The sequence below is a fragment of the Manis pentadactyla genome, chromosome 14 (assembly GCF_030020395.1).
Source record: "Manis pentadactyla isolate mManPen7 chromosome 14, mManPen7.hap1, whole genome shotgun sequence".
Taxonomy (NCBI): Eukaryota; Metazoa; Chordata; class Mammalia; order Pholidota; family Manidae; genus Manis; species Manis pentadactyla.
The window spans coordinates 22,631,961-22,649,832 of NC_080032.1; the positions used below are offsets into that span (position 1 = coordinate 22,631,961).

General features: G+C 42.8%; 1 protein-coding gene across 2 annotated transcripts in view; it reads right to left on the bottom strand.

Annotated features, from left to right (window-relative positions):
• Window positions 1–8,725, bottom strand: part of ATP2A2 (ATPase sarcoplasmic/endoplasmic reticulum Ca2+ transporting 2) — a 52,305-nt gene extending 43,580 nt beyond the window's left edge. For both annotated transcript variants that reach the window (XR_005033334.2, XM_036929323.2), the window contains exons 1-4: window positions 8,007–8,725; window positions 7,277–7,294; window positions 7,089–7,171; window positions 421–525 (exon numbers count right to left, since the gene is read on the bottom strand). Coding sequence is in view for 1 of the 2 variants with exons in the window: in XM_036929323.2 (XP_036785218.1) it covers window positions 421–525; window positions 7,089–7,171; window positions 7,277–7,294; window positions 8,007–8,124 (324 nt within the window). In the remaining variant the exon portion in view is untranslated. The remainder of the gene's footprint in view (window positions 1–420; window positions 526–7,088; window positions 7,172–7,276; window positions 7,295–8,006) is intronic.
• Window positions 8,726–17,872: the final 9,147 nt, after the last annotated feature.

Genomic DNA, 17,872 nt, shown 5'->3' on the forward strand with positions numbered 1-17,872 from the left:
AGCGAGGATTATGCTCTGAAGGGAAAACAAGTTAGGGTTTAGATTTTTATAGCTAGCTCCCCACCCACCCCCCAAAAAAATCCAAGGAAAATAAAATGATCAAGTTGACAAAGTTTTTCACAGGAAGCAGCTAGGAAATATGACGACAGACACTGGTTCTCAAATTTTCTGGTTTTCCTAAAGTAGCTTTTTACCCATTGTTAACTCCAAGCTACCATGAAGGGTAAGTTTAACAGCTAAGTATACATGTAGAAGAGGTCTAAAATTCTGCCATTAAATAAATTAATGGACAAAGAAAAAACACATGTAGATGTTCCAGAGATATTTTAGTCAATGGATCAGGAAAGTAACAGAAAGATTAATAGTTTATATCACTTACATAAATTACTGAAATTTAGCACTGCAGGAATTTTTGCTTACCTGCCACACACCCACAATTGCATTGGCTACTAATATAAGTAAAATTACAAAGGGTTCTACAAAGGCTGTAATTGTTTCTTCACCTTCTTCAAACCAAGCCAAAACCTAAAAAAGAAATGGCATGTGTTAGAATTATGTGTTTTTAGGCTTAGTGCCACTTTACAACAAAAGTGGTTGATACTAAAGGAATTATAATAGACAAAATCTCTTTTCCTACCATCCCTAGAAACAAATGGTGGCAAAATGTAATGACATAAACATTTTTAACCATTTAGATAACTATTTTACCATTACTGTAGCTACTTTAAGATTCATTGTTGGATTCCATTACCACCTTAGTTTTGCTCTAATACGAAGTACAATGTGGCTTAGCTCATAGCTTTTAAATCTTAAAGTTATGGCTGTTGAACTAGAAGTTAATTCTCTGCCAATTTTTGGGGGGGCAGTGTTCAGTTATAAATGATGTTTTTGAACTTAAGACATCTCTGAAGTGCTGTACTGCTATAATAGATGTCTTGTAGAGGATAACCTTCAAAATACATGCCTGATCTCACAACAACCTTGCAGTAATTCTGATGACCTTCAATACCACTGAAATAGGTGGAGCATTAGTAGTTTATATACTGTGAAATTTTGACTCATTACTTTTACTATGTGTTTATGCCAGAAGGATATTATTTGATATGAATACTAAATAAAAAAATTTGTTGATGATTGGCTTTTAATGAAAGCAATAATTTGTTTTATTTCCTCTGAACATAAACATAAAATGAATGGGATTTATTTCCCAAAATAATTATTTTATTTGGATTTTAAAACAATTATTACAGGAAAAAATACATTAGCTTTTAAGGGTACTGTTAAGAAGTTGTATAATTTTGATTCTCAAAAATTATTAAGATCTATGTAGAAAATAATGAAAGCACTGTTTTGATACTTTTTTATGTCATATATGATTTATGGCAGTAATGAAACCATCTGAGTACATTTGTACTTAGTGCAATACATAAAAGCTTTTACACAAATAGCAAACAATCAGAAAGTTGATTAAGGCAAGGACCAGCTTGAATTTCGCAAGTAAAGGAGGGTGACAATGAATTAACAATAGATAATCAAATTGAGCAGGAAAAAAATCCAGAAGACACCAAGACCAGGTCCAGACAGATGCCAATCACCACTGAACCGGGGCAGGCAGGAAACCAGAATGAACATAAATATTACTGAAAGCTTTCAATAGGGCATTCCTGGTGTTAAGGCCAGGCCTAATGCCAGAACAAAAACTTCTCTAGGAAGTTATAAATTTTGATAGATGCAAGATCACAGCTGCTTTGATACTAGCCTCTCAAACATTTGCCAAGGAGAGCATATCAGAAGAAAGAAGCCTAATTAGCTCAACATGAAGAGTAATGAGGACCTTTCCAAAAGGTCAGTGAGGCATTAGCAACTGTAAGATAAGCTTCACACCTTGTTAAAGCAGTATGAATTTCCCTCTTGGCAGCTAGGGCTGAGGAACAAACTTAAAGCAATATTCCCTAACAGCTGGAGCAGAGGAAAAGACTAAGGCAAGCAATGACAGGACTATCAGAGCAAACCTGTTTCAAGAAATGGGTGGTTCCTCTGCACAAGTGGTATTCATCAATAATGTAATAATCCTAATCTGTATGATGCAGTAGCCTTTTCCTCCACTATATGACCTCAAATGTTCATGTGTAAGAAATACAGGAATAGTTATTTGAAGGTTCTACAGATAATAATTACTAATTGCTGCTAATAAGAAACTAGTGGGCAAATTTTTTAGGGTTGAAGGATGGTGATGAACCTATTTAAAATTGATAAACACCAATTTCCTGAATATTTTTTTAAATGTCTATGTTGAAACTACAAATAACCTGAAAACCTAAATGCAATAGCCCAAAATGATGATCAACCATACTTCCCTAATCCAATCATGTTCAGATCACACTGTGCAATCCTTCATGATTTTGTTCTATTGAAAACCTCTTTTGTGTAACTGGGAAGATGATACTGACAAATTAAGACTTTACAAGATAGGAACCGGGATAGAGGAAAGGAGAGGCAAACTGGATGACTAACACATTACTAAAATGCAAGGTGCCTTTTTAGCATAAAAGTAGCCAGTTCCTAATTATGGTCCACAAGAAATTATACAAAACATATTTATACAAGAAAGGGGGAATGTTTCTACAAATCTTTATTGAGAACAGGTTGAACATAAATGATTATCTGTTGCTTTTGCCTTTGTCTGCTGTTGTAGCCCCAAGGCCTAGAATAGTCTCTGTACATAGCTGATATCCACTAAATATTTATTAAACAGACACATGATTGAATGAAACAAAATCTCATACCACCTCTAAGGTGCAAGACCCTAAATGGCAGTATGTGAACTTAAAACATTAGACAGCAAAAAGGTAACCAACTTCATCATTATGAAAGGAAAGTGAAAGAAAAGGTCACCTAATATAGTTTTAGGCTTAAACAATGTCTCTTTGCACTATTGCTCTGCACTATTAATACAGTAACAGTACTTGTCTTCTGGGGCTTATTATGTATTCGGCAAGTTCAAAGTTTCAAACTTGCCAATCCTACTCAAAGTAACTACTTGCTAATGAACTCTCAACCACTATTTAAACTGCTTAGATAGGATCGGGTATCTTCTGTTATCACTAAGACTGATATCCGTATATCACAGTATCTTCTGACAGGACAGCAAAAGATGCTGGAGAGCAGAGCTTTACGTATGAAAAGCAAATTTTAATTCAAGGTAGAGGTACATACTGGTGTAAAGTGGTATATACTGGTATAAAGTGGGTGACAGTCATGTTACTGTGACTCAGTTATATTATCTACATGTTAAATTAATAATGTACTGAGACCAAAAAAATGTAATGACCATTATGTAATGAGACCAATAATGTAATGAGACCAAAAAAAAAAAAAGAGAGAGAGATAAGCACACTTTTAAGACTGAGGGCACAGGCCTGCATTCCCCCTTATATTGGTAGAAACCTGAGACGCCTTTGGGCACTAAAAACATTTGTTTAGTGTAGAAATTTACATAAAAAACATTTTTAAAAGAGTAAATGGAAATTAAACACTTCACAAGAACCAAAAAGTACCAAGGAAACAAAAATTCTTTCGACATTAAAAAAAGGGGGGGAAGAATTAGGCTACTTTTTCTTCTGATCCAGACACAAAGCTTATTAGAAACACTTTACTGTTTTCAGACTTGGGAATGCAATCTTCTTTAAACACAAAACCACACACACATTCACCTTTCAAACCAAGTTTTAAAGAAGTACTCTAAATGAATTATTTAAACCAATCAGTAAACTACCCATCCTAATCCTTTTTTAAAGCAAGAAATTAAAAACAGTAAAAATTTTTAAATCATTACCTAATACAGTATCAAATGCTTCTAGAATACATTGTTCTGAGAAAGCCAAAGTAATTGGATTTCATATATTTTGAAAATGCTGCCAACACAAACACACCCAGATATGTTACATCAAAAAAAGCACTAACCTAAGCTCTAAAAAAAGTAAGAACATTTTTAAAGGGCCTAGGAGCAAAAGACATATTATTCAAATGTAAGTGAAAAGTTGAGAGGTGCCTTGGTCTAAGAAAGTTTTATTAGGATTTTAGAATCAATCTAAGTAGCTGAGATGGGGAAATGGAGGTAAAGGGTAGATTAGTTTATGCAAATTGTTACTACAGAGGAATTTATGATTCAGATGAGGCAATATGGCCTTCATGCTCACCTCCTTGAGGTCTTTTCGCAACTGACACCTTCTTAGAAGCCTTTGCTGACTAACCTATTTGAAAACTGTACTCTCTTCCCCATACTCCCTTATTCTTTCTACCCACTCCCCTTCTCCTGCTTTTCTTTTCTCCACAACAGTATTACTGTCCAACAGATTATATATTTTACTTGTTTATTATGTCTTCACCAGAATGTTAGCTCCAGGTCAGAGACTTCGTCTATTTTGTTCAATGCTGTATCCCCAATGTCTATACCAGGTCCTCAATAAATTCTAACAAAGCAGTGAAAGAGGAAAAACAGGCATTCCAGTTAAGCAACCATATGAAGTGTTTTATGAAGGCCAAAGTTGGTGACCAAGGAGGCTGAAAAGACAAAGTGAAAGGACAGAATGTCCTGAATGCCAAAGTAAGGAATTTCTAATGTAACTTTATATGAAATGGGAAATATACAGCCCCTTTCTTCCAATCCAAGTGACCTTAAAACCAACCAACCAACCAACCCACACTATTTTGGTGACTATGACAAGTAATTATGCTTTTTTGCTACAGGTCACAAGTGTAGAAGATTAATGCAGTTTCCTATGTTCTGCCACTGCCAAATATTAACTCTGGTTAACAGTTTACTACTTAGTTTGATATTTGAAATAAATCACTAAAGACTAGAATTTTTTTTAACTTGGGCAGAACCTAATAATGTATATAAGAACTGCCTATTCACTTATCCAAAAGAACATGATTAATCTATGGTGTTTTTCCTGTTCAACTAATAGGAATAAACTACCACAAAAAAGACTCAGTGCTCTTTTAAAAGACAAATGAAGAATGAAAAGATCAGGTGTTAATGTAACAGTCATCCCAACCCCACATGAAGAAAAATCAACAAAATAGGTTCTGTACCTGCAATTTCTTTATCAAACAAATTAAAGCAAATTAACTAACAGTACTTCCTGAACACTTTATTTTCTCTAGCAAACTCATAAAATAAAAATGTAACATAGTTCATTTCCTGAGCAATAACTGCTTTTAATTATCAAAAGGGTAACTCAAATTTCAACTCTAAAACATAGCTCAATAAAGCCATAAAAACCCAACATCCTACCTTACAACAAAATTAAAGCATTTAAAAATCTATTTGAAAATGCCTAGAAACTCCAAACTCCTTACTTCAAAGTCACACACATTATTAATTCAAAATGTTAGAATATAAGTCACTCAAAACTAGCCAGAGATCCTATACAACCCAAACAGTGAGTAGTTTATTAGAAATAATGTCACTGATGTTATAACACTGCCTTAAGTCATATACACAGAATAACATGATAAAAATTTACCTCTGGCTTGAATACACTAGCTAATTAACTTCTAAGAGGTCCCAGATGACCTTATTGAACCCTGGTATTTTAACTGCCAAAGCTGAGACTATTTGAGAATTATGTAGCTAAAGATAAGTATTATCCTAGTACAAACATAGCATTTGTTTTGCCCTATGACAATGCACTGAAATTAGGTGATCACAGTTCTACTCCTTTATCTTTATTGGTAAAGCAGCAGTCATTTACTTTGGGAGGGAGTTAAGAAGAGAGACATTAAAGAGATATAGAATGGTTAATTGAGGATGCTGAATGATTTGCTATTACATTACCTTGACTTTATTCAATGAAAATGAAAGAAAAGATTCATGAGGACTAAATTATTAATGGCTGCACATCACTTGGCTAACATCGCATGATATATTAGTCTCACGGCAGAATATGTACAAATAATTACTTGAAAAAAAGTTCACCTCTTGCCAATTTTTAACCCTTATCTAAAGAAATGCTTTATTTTGTTCTCAAAATAGCCCTTTATGGTATGGTTATAAAAAAAGCCTGAGGTAGATGCTCAGGACTTGCATATACACAAACATACAAAACGAAATCTTGAAGCAGTGTCAATTTTGACAAAGCCCGAAATTAGTAGTGCACTTGGTCAATTTCACTGCTCATTGATTTTTATAAAGTAAAACACTGAATTCAAGTACAAAAGGCAGCTCATGCTGTTAGGATTAGGAACATCTGTGTCCTATTCATGACCATTTTTAGGAAAAGTGCCAAGAAGTCCACTGCCCAAGAAAAAATGCAATTAGAAAGAACTGAACAGAAAAAAATATTAATAACCTAGAAATATCCTCACCAACCCTACCACCTTTCTTCTGCAGTAGTTCTTTGCATTTCACCAGTTTCTTAGCAACGACACGACTCAAGCAGGTAAGCAGACACAGACCAAGAAAAAAACACTATTTCTCTTTAAGATCTAGAACCAACTGTACCGAACCTTATTCTCTCAACCTAGAAATCACTCAAGACAGGGGTCCAATTTAGATAAATACACTACCCTAAAGGTCAGTGACCAAATTTGGTCAACAGCGGTGCCATCACTGCCGTCATCATTCTTGTCACTGTCAGAAACAACTGTCACCTTGCCATTAGGAGGAAGTGAGAGCAACTGGAATATTCCTTTTGTAAGGTCTATTTACAGACTACAAAGAGTCCAACATCATCTTAGTATGATGTTACACAATGGAAGAACCCAAAACAGCAAAGGTCTTCAATAAATAACTTTCTGATACTAAAAACTGATAAACCACAAGAATTTATAAGACCGTGCCACATTTGGGACAAGTCCTAACTGCACTGTAAATGTCAGGCATTTATTTTCTGTACACCAATGGCTTCAAGTGGTTTATGACTTTAAAATACCTAGGTTTAAAGAAACAAAACAAGAACATGGAGACATAGCTTATCTCCCAAATACGAAGTTCTCACCTAAAAGACATCTTTTTTTTCTGGTTTTTCATCTATGGAATACTCTCAACTGTTGGGAGAGAAAATTAATTTCTTTATACTTACAAAAGATATACACGCTGCCAGCAATAAAATTCTAACTAGTAAGTCTTCAAACTGCTCAATCACAAGTTCCAGCAAGGTTTTTCCTGTTAGAAACAAACATATCTGTTGTAAATTTCTTCTTGACATCAGCACACAAAAAGGTGGGTGAGGGTGGTGGGGAAGGGAGAGAACATGTTAAGATTAGTTACCTTCTTCAGCCGGTAACTCTGTAACATGTAGAAATTCACCAGGCAACATGTCAAGGGAGGAAGGAAAAAAAGAAACATTTTAGCACTCTTTCTAAAAAGATTTACTAAAATTATGTCCATGAAAGACATACCTGGATATGTTATCATTTAACCATTTTTAATGGAGACCAGACTAAAATAATACCGCAGAAAAATATACACAATACTTGTAACCAATGGCCCTGGGTCTACCCCGAAGCGTAAAACCTCATCGCTACCTTAGCAGGGCTCCTGAAACGAGGAGTCATTTCAGCTTTGTCATCACTTCTGCCAGATGTGTTAGCTTTGGGTAGTACAAGAACGGTCAGAGGCATTGTCAGCTACAACGACGCCTCATAAACCGGCTGGGGACGAGAAAATGTCTCGCAAGGTTCAACCCAGCTGCAGGACTCATCCCTCCCTCCACCGGGGCCGGCTGCTGCTGGGGAGAAGCCTCCAAGATAGTTGCCTGCGGGGAAGGTCAAGGGCTTGAGCGAAGAGGAAGTCGAGCGGAGGCCCACACGCGACCCTGATGCCGCCCCCAACGCCTGCAGACCCTCTCCCGCAGGGCCGGCACGCAGGCTCTACCTGCCGCCCGGAGCCCTCCTTGGGCGCGGAGCCGAGACCCACGAGGTGGAGCCCGGTCAGCCATCTTCCCTGGCTCTCGGGCCCGCGCCGGGCCGCGCGGGGCCCCTGCAGCCCTGGCACCTACCGTTGGAGCCCCATCTCTCCTTGAGCTTCTTGACCTGCTCCAAGCTCAGCCCCGTGCTCTCGTTGACGCCGAAGTGGCCCAGCACCTCCTCCACCGTCTTTGTGTGCGCGTTCTCCATGGCTGCGGCGGCCCGGCCGGCCTCACCTCCTGTCCCCGAGGCTTCCTTGCCTCCGCCTCGCACTCGGGCCGCGGGCTCGTGTCACCCCGGGCGCCCAGGCGCGGACTGGCCTCTCCCCCGCCGCCTCCTCCTCCCGCCGCTTCCGCCCGGCCGGGCGCTGAATCACCCCGGGCCCCCACCCCCAGAATAACCGCCCCTCTAGCTGCGCGGCCCTCGCCGGCGCCCGACCTGGGCTCAGCTGTGCGTGGGGGGGGGGGTCTGCCGACACCCCTCCCCTCCTTAGAAGGGAGGGCCTCCTACGCCGTCAACCGTCCGCAGGGAGCGCAGGCCGCGGCTCCCGAGCCCCCTCCCCGCTGTCCTGAGGTGACTCTCGGCCCCACCCGGGCCGGAGGAGGGGGCGCCCTGCCGATCCCCGAGGGCGGAACAGAGGGAAGGCAGTGAGCCGGCGGGATAGTGCGGACGCGCTCGCCCTGTTCTTTCAGCTCAGAATCCCCGACAGCGGCGGAGGAAACTGCAGCGGACGAGAAGGAGGTGGCGTCGGGGACGGCTCCGCGGCGACTGCTCTAATAGCATTTATCCGCCGCTGCCTCCCCTCTCGCCGCCACCGCGGCATGTGGACGCTGCTCATTGGCCGAGAGAGCCCAGCGCGGCGCGGGCGGCGCAGCCCCGCCCCCTCCCCCCCGGAGTCCTCCCTCCCGCGCGACTCGCGCCCACGCCGCCGCTTAGGTCCCGCCCCCTCCCGCGCACCGCCCCCAGGAACCCGGATCTAGGCCCTCACGCGCCGCGCTTCGCCGGTTCAGTATGCGCCGTGGTAGGCGGGCTGGCCGAGGTTGAGCTCGCTACCTAGCCGGGACGCAGGCGGCTTCCAATCCCACCCTTCCCCAGACGTAGACCCGAGGCGGTTGGAGGCTGCGCCGAGGGAACTGCCTGCCCTTCGGGACCAGCCGTGGGCCGGGTGGGTGGCTGGGAAGGTGATGCGAGGAGAGGGAACTCTCCGCGCGGGCTTCCCGAGCGCCCTCGGCTGGTGTCCTTGGTTCGCCCCCTCTCCATCCGCCTGCCGGCCGCGCTCCACATCCTAATCTGTCTCCTTAAGAGCCCCCCTCAGGAACCAGTGGGAGGAATTCCTCAATTCATACCCCACAAAGGCAAAATCCTTCCTCTGTTGCCTCGGAAATACTGCATCCCATACCCGCTCTGAGAGCTACACCGCACGCCAGTATGAGCCCTTCGCCTGCGGGTTTTGTTCTCCAACTGAGGGAATCCCACTCTTGGGGGAGGAAGAAGGTTTGATTTTATTTTTGATAGCCCACACAGCCTTTGGTACACGTCTGCATAAAAGTCACAGGTTGTGCTGCTCTAACTGCTAAAAAAACCAGCGGGAATTGGGCTAGAAGGTGCTTCGTCTGCCCAAGAAGACCACAGCTATTTTCTAGATTCCCACTTGCCCCACTAGGAAGAAAAAGGACTTTAATTTCCAAAACCTATTCTTATACCACAAATAGTTGGCTCTTGAGGTCTGCAACAGAACCTAGGAACATCAAAGTAAAAGGAATTTTGCTTATGTAAAGAAGTTAGACTACTTTAGCAACAATTTGAATCACAAAGAGCAGCTTTCTTAGGGCAGTGTGTTGCAGAATGAAGCATTTAGTCCCCGTCTGTGTTTGACAATAGAGTTCCATCCACGTGAGCCAAAGCAAGCCAAAATCATCTCAGTTGTCCAAGATGGGTCAGCAACATATGCAAAATCACAGTGCATTCCCCAGCTGAAAAAATCAGGCATGCCATTTCATTTAATTACTTCCAAAGTTGGCATGCAGTTTTAATACTCGGAAAAGGACCATCAAAACCCTACACAAAACAGAATTCTAGTGTATGGCAATGCACTAAGAGCAGCAAGGTGGAAACTGGTTAGGTCACAGGATGGGAGCCTCCCCCAGGAGCCACACGTAGTTGCATGCTGGGGGTGTGGTAATGCAGGGCTGGTGGTTCTCTTCTCTCTGAGACCCGGTCTGCACCACTCTCTACCAGTTCTTCTGCCTCACCTCATCTCTGTCAGCACAACAGAAGCACTGCAGGGAGGATTGTTAACCTTTCTCAGTCTGGAAATCATCTTGGGCATTTGACTTTGCATCTGTGTTCATGGCTGCCTCTCTGCTTGGGGTTGTAAGCGCCTCTGGTGTGATCATGAGCTCCTTGAGGGGTTCCTGACCTTGGGTTTTGTACTGAATGTGTTTCCCTAGATCTTGTCATGCTTAGTTCCATCTTATTCAGATCTCAGAACTCCTAGGAGATGTCTTGGCTGACCACTTAAAGAGACTCCTCTCCCAAGTCACTCTCCTTGTCACGTTATTTAGGTTTATTCTCTCCACAGCACTTATCTGTGATACTGTATTTTGTTCAGCTGTTTACCTCCTGTCCCACCCTACTAGAATATATGCTCTATGAGAACAGGGGCTTGTCTAACTTAACTTGTCTATGCTTAGGACACAGAGCAGTCTCTGGGATTCACTCATCATTTACTGAACGCCTACTGTTTGAATGAATGAATGAGTCCTTCCTACCATCCCTGATCTATCAGTGACTTGCAGAGAACTTTGCCATGGAGGCCCTTAGCAAATTTTTGCTGAATCCAAGTACAGTAATTTCCCAATTCGTGAAATAAACATGAGGGACTCTGAACTACCTGCCTCATGGGGATGACTGTGAAGGTTAGGTTTAGAACAGAAACAAAATTAGGCAACATTAAAGGTTTCTCAAAGATGAGTAAAATGCAAGTTCACGTTGGTACTGTTACCCCATTGTCATCACCCATCCCAGACTGTTCTTTGCAAGTCTTCCATTTACTGGAGGTTGGAATACTCCCTTAAACTGAAAGTGTGATTTTTTTTTAACAGTATTTATAAAGTCAGAAAAATGTAATGCTGTTTATTGATTTTCAACTTTGAGTCAGACGTTGGACAGAACATGAATGGACAAAGCCCAGAATGCTATTGTTGCAGGGCAGAATGTAACAACCATAAAAATGGAAAAAATAAAAGTGAAGCTGGCAAACGCAGAGGTAAGGAGAGAACAGATTACTAACACCCATAGAAAGTGTGATTTTTAGCCCAGGGTTGGACCCCTTCTATGTCACATACCAAGTATGCCCTTGGTTCCTCAACCTATTGCTGTCTCTGTAATCGTTGTTCATACATGGCCAAAATTTAGCTTAAACTCAGTCTCCCAAGGGCAGAAAAATCTAGTTTCTTTTACATAGAAATAAACTTATGCTCCATTTATTTTATGCATTGAACTATACATGCTTGCTAGCATGGTTTAAAAAATGTAAGAATGGATTTTAGAAATACTCTATTTTTCTCCAAGGATTGCAGCTATTTTCAATAATTGAGGACAGGGAAAGGAAAAAGAAGAGAAACTGTGAAAGATAAAAGAAAGTTGGGTGATTTGATCAAACAACCTCAAAGGAAGTAATTAAGGAAGACATTAGCTGGTAATAGGCAGGCTAGTTTTAAGAGCCAGGCAGACAAGGCCTAGTAGAAAAAAACGACTTGCGGAGCCCCTGGCCAAGTTCCCAACACTCTACAGCACCCCTATAAAGCTAAGGAGATTGCGAAATTCAGTCTGTGCCATATTGGGAAGCTCTAATCATTAAAGCAGTCTCATTCTGGGCTGAATCTGCCTTCCACTGACTTCAGTGCATTGGTTCCTGTTGAGCTCTCTGGAACATCTCTGAATAAGTTTAATCCCTCCCCTGTATGAGATCCCTTTGAGTATTTCAAGAAATCTATGGTGCTTTATAAAAGTCTCTTTTCTCAGCTACAAAGAATACCTCAGTCCCTGAGCTGTCCCTGCCCAACCCTCCCTCCCCCATAGCAGGAGTCTGCAACCCCTCAACACCCTCGTTGTCCAGTCCTGGAGACACCCAATACGAGACACATAAGTCTGGGCACCGTCTCACAGTGGAATTGTCCACCCTTTGTTCTTTGATGATTTGCCCTGCACATTGCTGATTTGTGTTAACAATCAACTCAAAACTGATTCCTGTATATATAAACCACAGGCATGTTAATAAATCTTCCCATCGTGTGCTTGCACTGGTGATTCTTTTTAACCCAGGCACCGAACTCTCACTATGATGGAATGAATGTGCTCATGCTCATTTTGGCCCATCTTTGCAGTCTGTTGTGGCCTTTTGGAGTTTCATCTTCAAGCAGTGTTTTAACTCTATGTCCTAGCTTGGTTTACACACACATTTGATAAGCATGAGTTAACAACTTCTGTGTCTTTATCCAAGAGAACTTCTAGACATTCATTCCAGATTACAAAATGACCAATCAACTGGATTTAGTTGGTCACCTGCTATGAATCAATTGGACTACAGGTTCCAAAGTCAGGAAAATGAAAATCTTAAAGTTCACTCCATGCCTCCTTCTTCTGCGGTAATACTTCATTATACATCATTGGAAAGACTATTTTTTGGTTGAGACCCTGATGTAGTCAGCTTGACTTAAAGGATCGTGTTATATGAAAAATACATGTTTATGTACCAGACTCAGAACTGGCACAGTAAGGTGTTTACACTGAGAGGCAGGTGGGAACTAAGGCCATCCAACTTAGTCACATCTGCCATCTCTTACCAACTCCAGAACACAAGCTAGTTGAGTGGAGTGATGGGCAGAACTGTATACGCTACTTAAATTCTTTGTTATGTAAGTTAAGTCTCTTAAGCTATCAATGGGATGTTAGTCCATTGCACTATTATGTAGGCCACATTTCTCCATTAGAAATTAATGAGAGGGCGCTGTCAAATGTGTGGCTAAGCTTCTCCAAGTCCACATTCTTGTGACCTTTCTGCAGAAATGTGCCCGGTTTGGCACGGCTTGTATTACTGAACACAAACCAGAGCCTAGTGACCATCACTTTTTCTACATGCCCACAAACTATAACTTTAACATCTGAGAATTTGCCAGACTTAACAATGTCTTTCCCAGAATTGGCCTCTCTGCCTCCATCAATAAGCATTCTTTTGATGGCTCAGTGTCAGAAAGTCAACTGACTAGCTTATGTTTATGTAAAAGGGACTTATTGGGAGTAAATTCCAAATTTAGAACAGCTTGATCCAGGTGCTCAAATAAAGTCACTGAGAATCCCTCTCTACCTCTTGGCTCTGCGGTTTTCCTTTGCTTTTTGCTCTCACGTGGGCTCTCTCCAGGGGATAGTGACCTCCAGCATGTCCAGTTTGCAGTTCACCAAGTTTAGTGATGTCCACAGAGGGAAAAACCTAATATTTATTCAGTCCACGTGCTCCCCCTGAAGCAGGGACTGTGCTCAGCCCCATATGAATTATATGGACTGAGAGTGGGGTAGAGGCAGTTCCCTGCAGCAGTGGTTTTCAAATTTTGGCATTCATTGACATCAGCTGGGGGGCTTGTGAAACTAAAGGGCTGGCCCTTCCTCCAGAATTCCCATTCACTAGGTCTGGGATGGAACCTAAGAATTTGCATTTCTAGTAAGTTCCCAGTTGATGTTGACACTGGTAGTTCTGGACCCACACCTGGAAAACAATGTCCCAAAGGGAAGTCTGCTGGTACCACAAGGAGGGGACTGAATGTTGGGTTGGCAACAAAAGAGGAAAGTCAAAGATCTAAGTGGCTTGGAGGAAGCAGAAGGAACTAGCTGAGTTTGGAAAGGCCCTAGATAATTCCACTGTGGTTTTCAGTTTCGTCTGCTGTACTACCTCAACTTCTCTTCCAGTCCTAATGTCCTGCTACAACAAACCATCCGACGTTCCTCCGCCCCTTTGCTCAGGCTGCTTCCTCTGCTTGGATCTGCCCAGTGGAACCCTGATCATCCTTTAAGATGAAGGCTCAAATCCTATGCCTCCTTGAAAGCCTTCTCTGATAATGGCTGTCTTGATCATTTCCATCCTTGCCAGCCCAGAATCACTCAGCTATAGTATAGTGACTCAGTGTGGATAAAACGAAAGGTCCTGTGGCCAGGATTCTCACCTGGCCCTGGTTGGCTAGCTCACTACACATGTGTGGGCAATATGTTGCTATTGACTCTATATAAAGAGCTCTGCTCAGTCCTTTGGGCGACACAGTGGCAGGGCTACAAGACTACAGGAGAGCAGAGCAGAGGCTGGAGTGGTGGCAGCGCTGAGGACAGAGACTGAGATGGCTGCATGGGACGACTGTGCAGGCGGAGAGGCCCAGAAGATGGCTGTGCGGACAGAGAGGCCCATAGGCAGACACTGGCTTGCTGCATGCAAACTCACTCTGAGTGAACGGGATTCTACTGACTGACCTGCCACTGTGGAAATAAAGTTGGGTATAACCTTTTCACCCCAAGAACGTTTTACTGTCATTTTGTTTGGTCACATTGAATCCATAATGAACTTGCCCGGGGCTGAAACCCATTGGCAAGACACTCAGGTTTGCACCTGCTTCTCTGGTTCATCCTTTCCAAGCTTCTTTTCACGTGCCTCCAATCTTGAGTAGAAGACTTGAAATGTAGAGTGTCCCAGGTCTTAGGACTTGGCCACCTTTCCTCTCTGCAGTCTTTCCTAATGCCCATTGCTTTAAACCCCACCTAAATACGGATGACATACACTGTATATGTCCAGACTTCTATACCCAGCTATCTACCTGAACTTGCCACTTAACTGGGACATGGACTCACATGTGAGAGTGATAGGTGGGGCATGGGGTGGTAGGCTGGTCACTTCCCTCTGAGAAGTTAGCCAGAAATGTACGTAGCTATTTGCATAGTCAGAGCTGAGAACAGCACTGGGGCAGAGGGAACAGCAAACTGGTACACACATATATAAATAGTACTCTTTCTTTCTTTCATGGCACTTACCACCTAAGTTACTTGTTCATTATCTTTTCCCACCAGACTATAAAACTCCAGAACAGGGATCGTTTGTGCTTAGAAGACATCTGATAATGAATGAATTAGTAGTAATTATTTGCTTTGAGGATTTCAAGCACTCCGTTATTTACTTTGTGTCCCCAGTGCCTGGCATGGTGTGGGGGAATGTAGCAGGTGCTCAGTACATACCTAACAAATTAATGAGGCTCTTCACTGCCTTTGTAATCTCTGGGGAAAAAAATGTTGCCATTTTTAAAAAAATTAGAGGCCCATGCAGCAGTGCCAAGCAAAGTACTGTGCAATGGTTTTCCAAACCATAGCTCCCTGATGGGATAATGTAGTTTAAATATAGCAGCTGTTTTTCCCTCCAGTCGGTATGTTCTTTGATTTTTGTGGAAAGACTTCAAAAGTTCTCCTCCACTGCCCTCCTTTCTCACCTCCCAAGGTGCTCAGATCTTAAAAGTGAAATGTTTAAGATGCAGCCTCAGAGCTTTGGTGTAAGAATGATCAGTGATTAAATGCAATTTTAATGTTGAAGGATGAGCACTGAGACTCTGCCTTCCAGCCCAGCCGCCGTGCTGCTGTCTGGCAGCCCCGGTAGCACAGTGAGCAGGTAGAGTTTCCCTCCGGCAGACATCCAAGGCCTGTGAATGCAACGGATAGGGTTGCAGTGGACAAATTCCTAGAATAGGATCTTTGTTCCCAAGCTGCTGAGCTCACTCCCTTGATGTCCCACAATAGAAAAAATGGGGTAGTGGGGGGGCATGGTTAGCTCTCCTATTGTGATCCCGCTGTAGTTACCTGATAGTTCACCAAAGATCCCAGGAGGCTGGCTGCCCTCCCAAGTCACCTTGTGATTCTCTCCTGATATTGGAGAAGGCGAAGGAGGGGGACACTGTGTACCTGGGGGACGCATGTCTGATAAGCCTGATCCGTTCCTTCTGGGAGGATGCATCATGAGCCCCATCTGGCTCCAGCAGTCTCTCCAGGCTGCTGCAAAAGGTCCTCTCCTGCACATCCCTGCCTCCTCCTGGCCCTCTCCAGCCTGCCCAGCCTTCATCTTCCCCAGAAGGAGGAAGTCCCGCGTCTCTGTTGCAAGACTTACCCTCTCTTCTTAGCCTTTGCCTTCTTTTCTTCCATCCTCCTTGCTTCCTTCTCCCACCCGTGGTTTCTCTGATCTTCCTCCCCTCCTCAGATGTGGGGTTGATAGGAAGTGCGCTCAGGCAGGCCCCTTGGGACAGCCCTGTTCATTCACTCAGTCCTGCACCACTCAGCTCATGTCCTGATTTGGAGACAGATCCATTGTAAGGTCCTGTCCTGAGACTCACATGTTGGAGTCCAGAGATACAAGACAACTGTACCCCCCAACCCCTGCCTTCTCCTAGGGGCTTTCTGTCTCATGGGGTGGTAGAACCGTGACCTAGGCTTTAGCCTTCAAGCATAACATTTGAATCTACTCAGGTGGGTCTAATCTGCTTAGATGGGGGATGGGTGGAGTGCAAGAAAGCAAAGACTTGGCTGGAGATGTTTGCAAACATTAGACGTTTCTCTTTCATGACTCATCGGAGGAGAGCTGCAAACCCATGGACAACTTCTATCCCTCCCACCCCCAAAATAAAACAACCCATACATAGAGCTTTGTCCTCAAAAATCAGATTTCCCCCAAAGATCTGTCAATGGCAACTTGGGAAGCAAGCATTTTGAGGCCTCAGGGAATAGCCTCTAGGAAGATTTTCTGACCTGGGAGAGAGGGGGCAGGCATGGTCGTTCACAAGTGAGGACAGTGCATGTGTTGTTAGGATGGGCCTTTGGAAGAAAAGTGTCTTCACTCTCCCCTCGCTTCCTCCAATCTTTCTACTTAGTAGCTTCCTAATATAAAACCTGGGATAGACAAACCTTGGATCCAGCTAGTCTTGAGTTCAGGGGTACGTAAATGTTCCAGAAAAAAAATAGGGTGTTCAGATAAAAAGGAAGGAAAGAAGACAAAAAGGAAGACATCACTTATTAAACACATATTTGTTATGCATGCAATGTGCTAGGAACTTCTCATGTGTTGTCTCCATCCTCAGGAGACAACTGTCTGGTAGGTAACATTATCATTCTTATTTTTTCAGATATCAAAAGTGACTCTCCAAGAGGTTAAGTCATTTGCTGAAGTCACACAATTAGAAATACTATTCAGTAAACATTGTTAGGAACAGATTATTTGTATGGAGAAGAACTAGCTGGATTCATGCCTCACATCATGAATAAATTTCATTTGGGAGGGAGAGTTAAACTTTGGGATAAAAATCTGTAAAACAATTAAGAGCAACAACAAAAGCCTATACTTCTAGAACGGAGATACTTCAGATACACACTAATTTGCATAACAAATGGTACAAAACAAATGGAGGGAATACATGCCTAGAGTAGTGGAAAGAAACTAGATGATTCTTGAAGAACCTTTTAATTCAACAGTCTGTGATTTTACCACCATGTAAAAGCACTCAAGGAAAAAGATACATGGGCACATAGATTTTGACTGTAGCAAATATCTCTGTGGTTGGCCCTTGGACTGGGTTAATTTCCTGGCCTGATTGTCCCTATTCCCACTGCGGTAAGTGGAGGGGACCATTCAGAGTCCTGCAGTCCCTAGGATGGGGAAGGGACAGCTGTTTAATTCACCACACTGGGAGCTGAGAAAGAGGCAAAGCAGAAAGTTATATTCACAGAAAACCGCACAAGGAGGCTTCTGCCAGCATAATGCAGTGACCTGAGCTGGAATTCTGCCAGGACAGTGGGATTAAATTTCCCAAGCACTGGCCAAAATGGGCCCAGGGATTTTTATTTTTATTCATTTTCCATTACAACTGCACAGCAACACAAACAAGCC